This window comes from Chlorocebus sabaeus, chromosome 27 (genome assembly GCF_047675955.1).
Source record: "Chlorocebus sabaeus isolate Y175 chromosome 27, mChlSab1.0.hap1, whole genome shotgun sequence".
NCBI classification, from domain to species: Eukaryota; Metazoa; Chordata; class Mammalia; order Primates; family Cercopithecidae; genus Chlorocebus; species Chlorocebus sabaeus.
The window spans coordinates 1,842,995-1,856,933 of NC_132930.1; the positions used below are offsets into that span (position 1 = coordinate 1,842,995).

At 36.2% G+C, this 13,939-nt stretch overlaps 1 protein-coding gene across 12 annotated transcripts in view; it reads left to right on the forward strand.

The window, feature by feature from the left end:
• The window catches only part of FRYL (FRY like transcription coactivator), a 283,769-nt gene that overhangs the window by 222,367 nt on the left and 47,463 nt on the right, over window positions 1-13,939 (forward strand). For 11 of the 12 annotated variants that reach the window (XM_073012415.1, XM_073012406.1, XM_073012404.1 and 8 more), the window contains 11 exons: window positions 1,649-1,733; window positions 2,537-2,649; window positions 3,619-3,769; window positions 4,447-4,550; window positions 5,469-5,654; window positions 6,964-7,168; window positions 8,340-8,461; window positions 9,285-9,475; window positions 11,156-11,250; window positions 12,341-12,948; window positions 13,234-13,331. In XM_073012415.1, the coding sequence (XP_072868516.1) occupies window positions 1,649-1,733; window positions 2,537-2,649; window positions 3,619-3,769; window positions 4,447-4,550; window positions 5,469-5,654; window positions 6,964-7,168; window positions 8,340-8,461; window positions 9,285-9,475; window positions 11,156-11,250; window positions 12,341-12,948; window positions 13,234-13,331 (1,958 nt within the window). The remainder of the gene's footprint in view (window positions 1-1,648; window positions 1,734-2,536; window positions 2,650-3,618; window positions 3,770-4,446; window positions 4,551-5,468; window positions 5,655-6,963; window positions 7,169-8,339; window positions 8,462-9,284; window positions 9,476-11,155; window positions 11,251-12,340; window positions 12,949-13,233; window positions 13,332-13,939) is intronic. The other variant, XM_073012411.1, reaches the window with a different exon arrangement.

Consider the following 13,939-nt stretch of genomic DNA (forward strand, 5'->3'; position numbering starts at 1 on the left):
TGTTGGCCAGGATGGTCTCAATCTCTTGACCTCATGATCCACCCCCTTTGGCCTCCCAAAGTGCTGGGGTTACAGGCGTGAGCCACCGCGCCCGGCCAACACATGCATTTTTTAATGGGTATAATTACCATGTTAAATTTAGAAAATGCTTATATGTTGAAATTATTTGTGTAATTTCACATTATAATTATTGGGTATAATACATCATATCCAATCAACTGAGTGTGTGTGTGTGTGTGTGTATATATATATACTTATATGTATGTGCATATATTAAAATTATTATAGTATTTTGAGTTTGAAGAAACTATGTTCCTAATAGAAGAACCTCCAATGAAATTCAAAATAGTAAAAAGGCTATTGTAGATGAAATTTCTATTAAACCCTTTGTTACTCAGTTTAAATGTTTTCAGCATGCTAATAACAACATTGTAAAACTAGAAATATTTTAAATTATCTCTTTATAATTTATTTTTTACCATCCATTTTCATCACTTAGTCCTTTTGTTTTATTTTCTAGGAGATGTCTAATAATGCTTCTATTGAATTTTTCATATCTGCTAGAATGTTTTTAATTCCAAAGTTTCATTTAATTATAATTTTTTAAAGTAGCATCCTATTCTTGTTTCATGGTTGGCCTGTTGTTTCGTATCTGATACAGTTATAAAGTTTTCTTCTCCCAGCAGAAGTCTTCATTTTCTCTACATTGTTGTTTTTGTCTTGATAAAACTTTTCTCGAAAGCCTACCAATTCTAGATCTGTCTTTTCATAAAGAGTAGAATATTAAAAAAAAAAAAAAAGTTCTGTAAGCATATATGGAACTTGTTGACTGTGTCCTTTGTTGTACCGTGATTTCAGTGAAGCCAACGTCTGTAGGTATTTTCTCCTAGATTTTTCAGATTCCCCAGAGAAAATTCTTTCTAGTCATTTGCCAACAGAGGGTGTGTCTGTGAACATATACACACACACCCCTTTGGATTGTATATATTTATACACACACATATACACAGTCTTCAAACTTTCTGGAAGCCCAGTGGGGTGAGAAGGATGTAGCTGGGGGTGCAGTCTCAACTTTTAGCCTGTATATTTTCATTTCATTTAATGCCCCTGTTCTTTGTAAGGTGCCTCCTCTTTCAGGAGTATGTGGCGTGCCCTAGTTTAGGAATCTTCTGATTTTCATCAGAAAAGACTTCTAGAAGTAGGGAAAGACAGCCACCCAGCTGCAAGAGTCAAGAAAGTAGATTTGGGGAACCAGTTACTTCTAAAATAGATTGACTTTCAGCCAGGTTTCCTATTTTTTAGCACCACCTTCGACCTCTGTTTCCGGAGGTTCTTGATGCTACTCGTCCCTGAGCCTTTTGGAAGTTCAGCAGTATAAATATGGCAGTTTCTTGATTTTCCCCCACCACCACCTTTGGATTCAGCCTTCTTAACACTTAATTACTTATTGTCCATTTGTATTCTAGCATCCAAAAATTTGTTCATCTTGTCTCCTTTCCCTTTTGGTAATTATGAGTACATTCCTTTTTTAAAATGACTTTGCTCTCATTTTAGTTAAGTTTTGATATCTATAATTTGAGATCTTTTGTTCTTATTGGGTTATTCCAGGTTTGTAGATTCACAAGTACTGCTTTGTCTTTGATTACAGGAACTACTTCCAGTAGCAATACAATGGTAGCTCCCACAGATGGCAATCCTGATAATAAGCCCATTAAAGAGAATATTGAAGAGAGGTAAGTACTTCTCTGTTCCTTATTAGCTGTTCAGTTTGACAGATACTGGTTGTCATCAGAATAAATGATATTTTCTGCATTGAAATGTGGATGTTGCTGTGTTAAAATTCAAGTGAAAAAAATGTAATTCCATGCTGGAAACTTTCCACATTGAGAGTTTCAACATTAAAGATGCTATCCTGCTAGATTTTTTTATATGCTCTAATATATGAATAGGTGGTATATGGTAAGTCACTTTTTGTATTGCTTAAAGTTTTAGACCTATATGAATGGCATTTACTCCACCTGTTTTATATGCCAGAATATTATTTTAGGTAGAAATAGCTGATTAAAAGTTTAAGCTTTTGGATTATAAGGTGGAAATTAATACATATCATAGTAAACTTTTGTTAATATTTTGTGTACTGTGTCCTTTTTTTTTTTTTTTTTTTTTTTTTTTTTTGAGACGATGTCTCACTCTGTTGCCAGACTGGAGTGCAGTGGTGCGATCTCAGCTCAACCTCTGCCTCCCAGGTTCAAGCAATTCTCCTGCCTCAGCCTCCCGAGTAGCTGGGACTACAGGCACACATCACCACGCTCCGCTAATTTTTTGTATTTTAGTAGAGACGGGCTTTCACCGTGTTAGCCAGGATCGTCTCGATGTCCTGACCTCGTGATCTGCCTGCCTTGGCCTCCCAAAGTGCTGGGATTACAGGCTTGAACCATGGCATCTGGCCTCCTTTTTTAAACATAGAAAGTGAAACATAAAGTATAAATACCATTGCACCGTCAACTGTGACTAACTTCAGTGATCATTCCCATAGCTATGTGCACCTGGACATTTACAGTGGACTAAACAGTCATTTGAATCGGCAACATCACAGACTAGAATCCCGATACAGTAGCAGCTCTGGAGGATCTTATGAAGAAGAAAAAAGTAATAAATTCCAAACGTTTTTAATATAACTCTAAGGGTGAGGTGTATTGTTAATTACATTAACGTTAATAAATATATATTTTTTCAGTAAATTGTTTTTAAAAAGCGTATTTAACTGCCACTAGTGGTGTTCCAACATAATCTGAAACATCTTGATTTTAAGAAGCAACGTATTTGGGTGAAATTTTTTTAAAGCACAGGTTTCCTATAGATAAATCACAAGGAACATAAGAACTGGTTCTCAGGAAGCATCATAGAACAAATACTGGAAACAGGCTGATTTTTTTTAGCAGGATTGCTCCTTCTGCATGGATTCACATTTTCCTAAAAAGATTGTCCCTTGGCAATTGCAAAGTGAATAATCTACCCAAGTTTCACTATAACGTTAAGGTAGGGTATCATAGAAGCACAGGCTTTCAGACTGGGAAGGGACACTGAAGATGATCTGGTCCAATCTCCTCATTTTGCACATGATGGAACTGAGGTCCAGAGAGGTTAAGTGACTTACCCACGTCACACAGAATTCACATTTCCTGACATTTTTTATTGCACCCCGCAGCCCCAATGTGGTAGAGCAGAGTTCCTTTCAAGATAGAGCTGTGTTGGCCCTATCTCAGGATATTTAGAACTGAATTAATTTACCAGAAGGCCCTTTGTTACAAGGCAGCTTCTCCAATAATGTGATCTCCTGGCTTGGACATCACTGATGGAATCACGATGAAGTCTAATATAATTTTGCTTTGACATACAGGGTGGAACCTAAATTGATCTCTCTCTCTCTCCCTCTCCCTGGTTTGCTTAATTTGATAATATTTGTGCCTAGATTTTCCTAGCAAACATATGTTGAAATAGTGGGAAATTTTTTTTATCACTTTCTAATACTATATAAATAGTCGGGATCTTACTAGAGTTTGCTTATATTGGCAGAAATTAGATGGTGTAGAAAATGAGATCATTTTATCTTGATAGGTGATTCAATGCCACTTTATTCTAATTGGCGACTGAAAGTGATGGAGCATAACCAAGGAGAGCCACTGCCCTTCCCACCAGCTGGAGGCTGCTGGTCACCACTGGTGGATTACGTGCCTGAAACGTCATCACCTGGATTACCTCTTCACAGGTGGACTACAGCGTCATTCCTTTTACATATGCACCAAGTTGCTGCTGAACACTGTCGGCTTTCTTTGTGCTATCTGACAACACAGAATAAAAGCAATCTTCTTTATGGAGATACTGCAACATAGATCAGTGTGTTCTAAGAAATCTGAAAAACTCAGAGTTCTAACTTCATAAAATTAATATTATTAAATCTAATTATGCTGCTGCTTTTCTGGGTGTCTGGCATAGTTACTTGACCTTTCTGGGACCCAGTTACTACATCTAAAAAATATGGCTTTCCTATGGTAGGCACTATTATTTTGCATCGAGTTGAATTCTACTTAGCAAAATCACAATAGAGCAATTACTGCATTCTTTCAAAATGTATTAATGCACCAAACATATATTGAACACCTACTGTGGCAAGCAGTGTGCTAAGTCTCAAGGTTGAAAGATGAAGAAAATGTGGCTCCTGAGTTCAAGGAGCCCTTAGCCCTTATGTTCTGTTCCATCTCTTTAACTTAATGGTTAATGTTTTCTTCAGCTGTATTTGTTTTTCCTCCTTTTTCCTGGATAAGTTGTATTTTTCCATGAAATGTGATATTAAAATCTTCAAGTAATTTTGTACCAGATTCTCTCTAGGTTTACCAAGATCTAGTAAAACGTTAATGAAACTCTTATTAACACCTCTTGTCATAGGTGTAACATAGCAGTGATCCTTTTGACTGATCTGATCATTGATCATAGTGTGAAGGTGGAATGGGGAAGCTACCTGCATCTTCTTCTTCATGCAATTTTTATAGGTAATAAATACTTGGTTCTAATTCTTTCATTTTATATTTTTATGATAATTTAAAAGCAGTATGGTTTTATGACAGTTTTTATGTGTTTCTGTTTCCTATTATTTTTGTATTATTTCCATGACACTTTTCATTATGATTCCTCTGGTCTCTTGGGGAGTTATTTGTGGCACCTCTTCTAACTACAAACAAACATGTGTATTCCCCCCCATTCCTATTCCTATCTTATGGCCTCGCCTGCCCACACACAAACACACATATACTGTACTGAGGAAAAATTCTGTGGCTGTGGCAAGAGTCAAATTAACTTACCTCTGGGGATTGGGAACTTTCAGAGTGAATGAAAAGTTGAAATAGGTTCTAAGTATTTCCCAAAAGAATTGGATTGTTGGATAGCCTGATTATTACAGCTGAAACTCCATCGTGCCTTCTGTAGCAAACATGAGGAATCTGTCATATCTATAATACATTTGATGCTTATAGGATTGGCTTCCTGAAGCAAGTCCAAATAGCCATCTCCTTATAAATTTTCCTGATGTGCACACTTACTATTGATGTGTTACATCATTCCTTCAGTTAATCATGTACTTTCTGTTACGTGCTAAGTACACAAAAAAGCCTGCCTTTTAAAAAAATTCATTTCCATGAATTTTTTGTGTTATGTAACAGTAATAATTTTTAGGAGATCTCTAAATTTTAGACATGAAACACATTTAACTTATCTTGAGTCTCCCTAGTACTATAAGACAATAAGCTATTGTAAAAGTATATAAGAACTCTAGCACAATAAAAAAGCATATAATATGTCACCTTCCTTGAAATCTTTCATATAATCCCTCCTTTTCTTCAAAATGTGAGTTTGATAGTAAGAATACTCATTATTTCTCTTTATTGATAATGTTTTTCTACCATCCTTTTTAGGGTTTGACCACTGCCACCCTGAGGTGTATGAACATTGTAAACGTCTGCTTCTGCACTTATTAATAGTAATGGGACCCAAAAGTAACATCCGAACTGTTGCTTCTGTCCTTCTCAGGAACAAGGAGTTTAATGAGCCCAGGGTGCTTACAGTCAAACAAGTTGCACACTTAGATTATAATTTCACAGGTATTTGCCTTAAAAGTACAATTTGAAAGTAGAATTATACTTTATTAATTTGGAATCCTGCATTAGAGAAAGTCATAAAAGTTGAAATACTAGAGAACATTTTTAAAATGTAGTTGTATTATTTTAAGTACCATTTAAATTATTTACTAATAAAAGAAGGGAGCAAATCTGAAATAATTGAATCTGCATTACCTTGAAGGATCTTTATCACACAAGTGTTAAGTTATGAATATGAAGTTGAAGACATAATGAAACAGTGCTTAATATTGAGGACGAATTACAAAAAAGATATTGAGCTTGTATTAGATTCCTCTTATTTGCAGGATCTGAAAACTGATAAAGTAAGGCATTTTAAATTTTGTTATTCGCGTGATTATATTTACTGCATTAAAAACATACATTTTGAAGTAGTGAAGTCCAAATTAATGAGACTTAATTTGGTTTATTTCACTGTCAATGCTAATTTTTCTTTTTTACTTTTAAGGTATATTTTCCTATATCCTATAACTCTAACTTATTTCTTTCATCAGTACCATCAGGCTAGTGACAGGTGATCTAGAAACTTTTTTTGAAATTGAAATAAAACTACCTTTTTTTGTTCTAATCATACAGTATCAGATACAGGGTCATGAATTTTAAAGCTAGTTAAAACCCTGTAACTTGTTTAAAATCCTATAGTTAGGAAACAGTTATTAGGAAACTTATTAGCCTTTTAAAACTATGATTGGAAGAAAAATGGAATGAAGTTTACTGCCTTTTTATATTAAGGCACCATTCTTCAAAATTCCATAGCTTGTTTGTTTTTAAGGCTTCTCTTACCAATTTGTAAATATGGGCATTAGTAATAACCTTTCAACAGTTTTTTAAAAAATAATTGACGCACTATGTGTATTTCAGATAGATGAGTCTTTCTGCAATGCAAATGGATCAAAAATTATAAAAAATTTTCCATAAAATGTTAAAAATCAGTTCATGTTATAGAAATGTAACTGACAAGCAATGTTGACAAAATATGCCAAAATATTAGGAAACTGCCACTTGCAAGTTTCTTCAGCAGATGGCGGCAGAGGACTGCACAGTACATCCATATTGCTAAGTTTTCAAGCTGTAAAACGATGTTTGCCCCAAAACTTACTTGCTGTAATTTGATGTTTATGAGGATCAGCAGGAGCACAGATTCATATCACCTTGCACTGACAGATTTCCTCATGTGTCCCGTAGAGTCTATAAGGAATGACAGTTTAATTCTATAGGTATTTTGTGAGATTCTTTCATGTTTTAGGTATTCATGACGATCTTTCTCTTTCAGCAGGCATTAACGATTTTATACCTGATTACCAGCCCTCCCCTATGACTGACTCAGGGCTTAGCTCAAGTTCTACCTCTTCTAGTATCAGCTTAGGAAATAACAGTGCTGCCATTTCACATCTGCACACCACTATCCTCAATGAGGTTGACATCTCAGTGGAGCAGGATGGAAAAGTCAAAACCCTCATGGAATTCATTACCTCAAGGTAACATTGGCAGCCCTTAGCATCCCAGCAGTGTATGTGTTAAGTCATTCTTTCATTGGTCGGGTATTATGAGCCATATTTTTGTTTTCTGAAATGCCATTGATGTGAAATACACAGGTTTGTATTGCACAGTATTTTGAAAATTAGGATGCAATCAAAGACTCTTCTTTTGTGCCAGTGCAGTTATACCTCAGAAGGACTTTAATCGTATCTGGCTATTTTATGCCCAAAAAGAATGCAGTATTATCTGAATATATATTTAACTTTTATTAGCTACATTATCATTCAATCATCAAATATTTATTTATGGTCTACTCTTTGCAAGGCGCAATAAGTAGAGAAGGAATATAGGTGGGAGAAAGGGCATGATATTCCATTGCAAGAACAAAATCACAGGAGCACAAGAAAACCGTGTGTTTGGAAATGGTGAGGAATCCACTCTGACTGTAATACAGAGAAAAGAGGGTTGTTCTAGACAATTCTGGAAAGCTTGGTAGAGTTCAAACTGGAGGGCCATGAAGCCCAGGCCATAAGGTTGTAGATTATATAGAAACTCATTAAGCTGGGGGGACAGTGGGAGGCAGCATTTTATAAATATGTGTAGAAAATCAGCCCCATAACAGTGTGGAGGATGCATTAGAGGTGGAAGGAACCAGAAGCAGTGCGTAGCAGGTTCTCAGGGCACTTTGGGCCTGTGTTAATAAAGAACTTAACCGAGGTGGTGGCCGAGAACACAAAGTCATTTTAAAGAAAGTATCAAGGGGACCTTATTCTGTCCTAAACTTTCCCTGTAGTTTTAGCTAGTAAATTATTCTCATTGCATTTCACCAGCAAATTATTTTCTTTGCATTACAATGTAAATACAGATTATATTTTGACCTGGAACACATAAGCAGTAACCAATATGCTTCTCACTTGGCAAAAGTTGACATCTTTTTCTACTACGTCTGAGAGAATTTGACTGGTGTGATGGTAGACACGGAAATGAGATCTTTCTCTCCTTGCTGTAGATCATTACATATTCATGTGCCTAAGCAGTAGTAGTAGACTGTGACCTATTTATTCAACTACCATCCTTTCTAATTGTGAAGGCGTAATTTAGGCAAGTGTGAGTACAACTGTTAATCACAAGTGAAAATCCAAGGAAATTGCATCTGTTCTCTGTTTTCAGAAAAAGAGGGCCCCTTTGGAACCATGAGGATGTTTCTGCCAAGAATCCTAGCATAAAGAGTGCTGAACAGTTAACTACATTTTTGAAACATGTGGTTTCTGTTTTTAAGCAGTCGAGCTCAGGTATCTTTTAAGAAATATTTTAAATAATATTTAATGTTAGTGACATTTTAATGTGATGCCAGTTTCTGATAATGCTTTGCAAAAAGTTAATAGTTGATATTGTGATACGTCTAAAAGTTTTAGACAAGTTTTCTTTTTAAATTTTTTAATGATAACAGATCTGTTTTCACTGAAGAAAAATTAAGTTACTACTTAAAAATGAGAATGCTGTCTGTGAAATGCTGGGCTCCTTAGTTTTGTGTTTGATGGCATCATAAAATTACAATACAATTGCGTATTATGAAAAAAATTACATTAAACGGACATATATAGAAATGGGAAACTTAAAAAAATTTTGTGCTGGTATAGTCTTCAGTAATGTAAAATTAACACATTCTGAAAATCATAGTCAAATTATATATATCTAGAGCAGTGGTTCTCAACTAGGGGACATTTGGCAATGTCTAGAGACAATGTCATAATTATGGGTTAGGAGCAAGGGGTTACTACTGGTATATGGTGGGTTGAGGCCAGAGACACTGCTAAACATCATACCCTGCTCAGGGCAGCCCTTCCAACAAAGAATTTTCTGGCTTATAAGGTCAGTAGTGCCAAGATTGAGAAACCCTGGTCTCAAGCATTGCTTCTGTAAAGATTAAAGGGTCATCTGAAATGCAGATGGAGTTTAATCAAAGAAAAAGCATTGACTTATAAAATGTGAGTGCCAGTCTGGTTTGCCAGGTAGTGTGCTAGCTACTAGCTTTAAAATGATTCACTTCTGATTATAACCCCAATAGTATTCTAAAGAACAAGAACAACCTACTTGTTTCCTTCGCATTCACAGAAGCAATTCATTTGGAACATCATCTTAGTGAAGTTGCTCTGCAAACAGCACTTTCCTGTTCTTCTCGACACTATGCTGGGAGATCCTTTCAGATTTTCAGGGCCCTAAAGCAGCCTCTGACTGCAACTACACTTTCTGATGTTCTCTCCAGACTTGTAGAAACTGTAGGGGATCCAGGAGAAGATGCACAGGTATTTCCTTATATTCTTTCAGCAGTTATTGAGCAGCTACTAGTTGTCAAGGATTTATTGTCAATATAGATTGCTATAGCTAGAGCAAGATAATGGGCATCTAGAATTATAGTCAGATGTTGAGCAGGCAAAGAATTAAGAGCCAAAGCTAATTTTATAATTTATATCTAATAACCTACTAATTAAATCGACTGTTCTAGTGCCTATCAGAAAAAGCTTTACACTCGCCCACTCACACAGCGCCCCCCCTCCAGATATTAACCTGGGATGATCACAAGGTAAAAATGATAGGAAGTTAAATTTAAACGTAAAGTGGAACATTGAATTTTATTTTTTAAGATAAGTGAACTATTGAACCAGAGAACTTCAGTTTGTACAGACAAATGGTTTTATTAACACTGTTATAAATATCAGGGATACAGTGATGAATGAGACAAAGTTCGTGACATTCTAGAGCTCATATTCTATTGAAGGAAACAAACCTTTAGTCTTCCAATTATACATAACATAATTTATCCTACTGATAATGTTGTGAAAATAGTAAGATGATAAGATTAAAGGAGAAGGAGTTGTTTTACATATGATAGTCCATCTGAGGAGGTGATTTTTGAAGAGATACTGAAATGAAGTAGTTTCTGTTATGATCTGAGGAAGAACATTTCAGGCATAGGAAGATAGGACTAACAAATGCAAAGACCCTGAAGCAGAAGCAGTAGGACTTTTCTGAGACACATCAAGAAAATCAGTGTCGCTAGAATACATTGCAGGATATGTAGCAGGAAATTCATGAGGTAGGAAGGCTCAAATCATGTAAGGCCTAGTAAGCCCTGGCGAGAGGCAGGACTTCACTCTGAATTTATGGGAAACTACTCAGACATTTTGAGGGAAGGAAGGTGATGGATGTGATTTGTTTTTTAAAAAACTCATTCTAACATTGGGGTGAAATCTGTAGGGAGGGCAAGAGTGGAGGCAAGAGAGGTCAGGAGGTTAAGAGTCCAGCTGAAATGGTGGTAGCTTAGATTAAGGAAAGTTATGGAGGTAAAGGAAAGTGGTCAGATTTTTAGTGTGTATTTTAAAAGTGATATTTTCAGTCAGGCACAGTGGCTCACACCTATCATCCCAGCACTTTGGGAGGCTGAAACCGGTGGACCTGAGGTCAAGAGTTCGAGACCACCCTGGCCAACATGGCGAAACCTGTCTCTACTAAAAATACAAAAATTAGCTAGGTGTGCAGGCACATACCTGTAGTCCCAGCTGCTTGGGAGGCTGAGGCAGGAGAATCACTTGAATCCGGCAGGCAGAGGTTGCAGTGAGCCAAGATTGCACCACTGCACTCCAGCCTGGGCAATAGAGCAAGACTATGTCTCAAATAACAAACAAACAAACAAAAGTAATATTTTCAAGACTTGCTGATGGATTCAGTTTAGATGTGAAAGAAACAAGTATGGTTCCTAGATTTCTGACCTGAGCAATTTTGAGTAAATTGTGGCACCATTACAATCAATTTATACACCATTAATTTGATGAGTTTGCGTCAGTCAGCAAGATCATGTTGTCAAGAGTTTAATCATTTTGTAACGTAACATAGAGTTTGTTCTATTTTAAAATCCCATTAGGAAGTCCATTGCAGTTTCTTTATTCCAGAGCATAATTAATTAAAATCTGCCTTTTTCCCTCCAGGGATTTGTGATTGAGCTTCTTCTCACATTGGAATCTGCAATTGATACTTTGGCTGAAACCATGAAGCATTATGATCTTCTTTCTGCCCTTTCTCAGTAAGAATTTAAACCAGGCAACCTAATATATAGAGAACTTGAATAGTTAACCACATATAGCTCTAACTTTTAAAATTCTTATATTGTTAGTAAGCACAATACCACCCAAATTATATGGATTACCATTCTGTGGGAGATGGGCCACAGACAGTGAGGACTTGTGAAAAATCCAAGTGCTGATTTTAGCAGTGCTGTTCTTCTTCTAATGTGCTGGTTAGAGAGTTTTCTGCTGCGCCACTTCATTCCTGCCACATTCAGCATCCTATTGCTTCCCCAGCTGCCTAGGAGCCTTAGGGCTCTCCCACCTTTCACATATTGTTCCTTCTCCCTGCAGCAGCCTCTCTCCCCACTTTCTCTTTCTCTCCCCACAATCAATTCTGGGCCTTGCAAGCCCAGAATTGATTAGTCCTTCAAGTCCCGTCCCAAATGTCACTTCCTAGCTAAGCATTTCTAACTCCCTCAGGATAGTGCTGATTATTCCATCCTTTGGGTTCTCACAGTGATTTTTTCATATTTTAATAATAGCAATTAGCGAGTTATAAATTTATCCATTTACATATCTATCTCCTCTTTCAAAAGACTTGTCTAACATTCCTTCCTTTTCTGTACAGCTGGCAAACATAAAAAGCATTCAGTCAATATTTTCTTAATAAAAATTGGATGTGAGGGAGGAGGAGAAATCAAAAATTTTTGAGCTTAGTTCTTTTGAAAAGAGAGTATCATTGACAGAAATAGGGACATGAGGACCATCATGTTTGAGGATAAGACAAATGAAGTCAGCTTTGAACTTAATGTATGCCTAAATCTCAGAGCTGAACGTTGTTAACGTTGAATTCTATAGCAGAATTTTCTCAGCAAGTAGAGCCTCATCTCAACTCAAAGGAAACTGTTAGCCACAGGAGAAAAGGTACTGTTGTACATTTTGTTTGAATTTGGAGGCGAAACTGAAATTTGATTCAACAAAGTCGGGTATACTGAAAAATGATTTTTCTGGTACCATTTACTATTTTTCAGTGTTTTCAGAAGTAAAATTAATTTAGCAAAAGAAGTGACTGGGTATGCATTCATCTATTTTTCTTTCTTTTTTAAGAACCTCACATCATGATCTTATAATGGGAAACAAGTATGCAGCTAACAGGAAAAGCACTGGACAACTCAATCTAAGCACAAGTCCCATTAATAATAGCAGTTATTTGGGATATAACAGTAATGCAAGAAGTAACTCTTTGAGATTAAGTTTGATTGGTGACCGACGAGGTGACCGGCGGCGGAGTAACACACTGGATATAATGGATGGACGGATAAACCATAACAGTAGTTTAGCAAGGACTAGAAGCCTTTCCTCTCTTAGAGAGAAAGGAATGTATGATGTGCAGTCCACTACTGAGCCTACCAACTTGATGGCCACCATTTTTTGGATAGCAGCATCTTTATTAGAATCAGATTATGAATATGAATACCTCCTGGCTCTCAGGCTTCTCAACAAACTGCTTATCCATTTGCCTTTGGATAAATCAGAGAGTCGAGAGAAGATTGAAAATGTACAAAGCAAATTGAAATGGACTAATTTTCCAGGACTTCAGCAGCTCTTCCTTAAGGGTTTTACCTCAGCATCTACACAAGAAATGACCGTGCACCTCCTCAGTAAACTCATTTCTGTCTCCAAACATACATTGGTGGATCCTTCCCAATTGTCAGGTGATGTTAATATAATTGCACCAGCACTTTGTATTTTATGTAGTGAAATGTAAACTAATCATTTGTTTTGAAATCTACTAATTTCTGCTTTTCTGCAAATAGTCATAGTTTTTATACGCTAGGTAGCTTAAATTATTTGGTGAAAGCCAAAAAAGAATTAGAAGATTGAGTATCCCAGGAAATGAAAAGAAAATGGTTTCTGTGAACCATCTAAAAAAAAACTTTAACTTTTAAAATAATGTGCAATAAAATTGGTTATTGTTTGCTTTTTTTTTGTTTTGATAGGCTTTCCTCTTAACATCCTTTGCTTATTGCCTCACTTAATCCAGCATTTTGACAGCCCAACTCAGTTTTGCAAAGAAACAGCTAGTCGAATAGCAAAGGTAAGCAAATGTTATGCTGAAAGATAACACTATAGGGAAATTATTTTGTAGTCTATGTTAAAGGAGGGGGAAATCTCTTAAAAATCCTTTTAATGTCACTGCCCATATGAATTTTGCATTTAAATTTTTATTTTTATGCACATAAAGGACTTGCATAGTAATGGTGTAAGTTACAACTGCTCAAATGACAGTAAATAAAATTATTTAATTAGAGTAACACTCCTCTGAGTCTGAGTCTTTTTCTGCTCTTTTTCCCTACTTTTGCCTCTCTGTCTCTCATTCATTCGTTTATTCATTACCAAATAAATATTTACTGAGCACTGGGTTAGATGCTACAAATACATGTTAAACAAAGTAGATAGTGTACTTTATCATGGGGAATGCAGTCAAGTAAGTAGACAGTAACCAGAGAGTCTGATTTGGTATTTTATCAGGGCGGGGGAAGTATGGGGGGCAGAATACTCAAGGAGCACACAAAACAGAAGTCTTGCTAGAGGAAGTGATATCTAAGCTGACTTAGATCACTATCGAAGAATGGATAGGAATAACCAAAGTAAGATCCCTGGATGAGAGGCAAAGAGTGGAGTTCAGGGTTTGAAGTTTTCTAG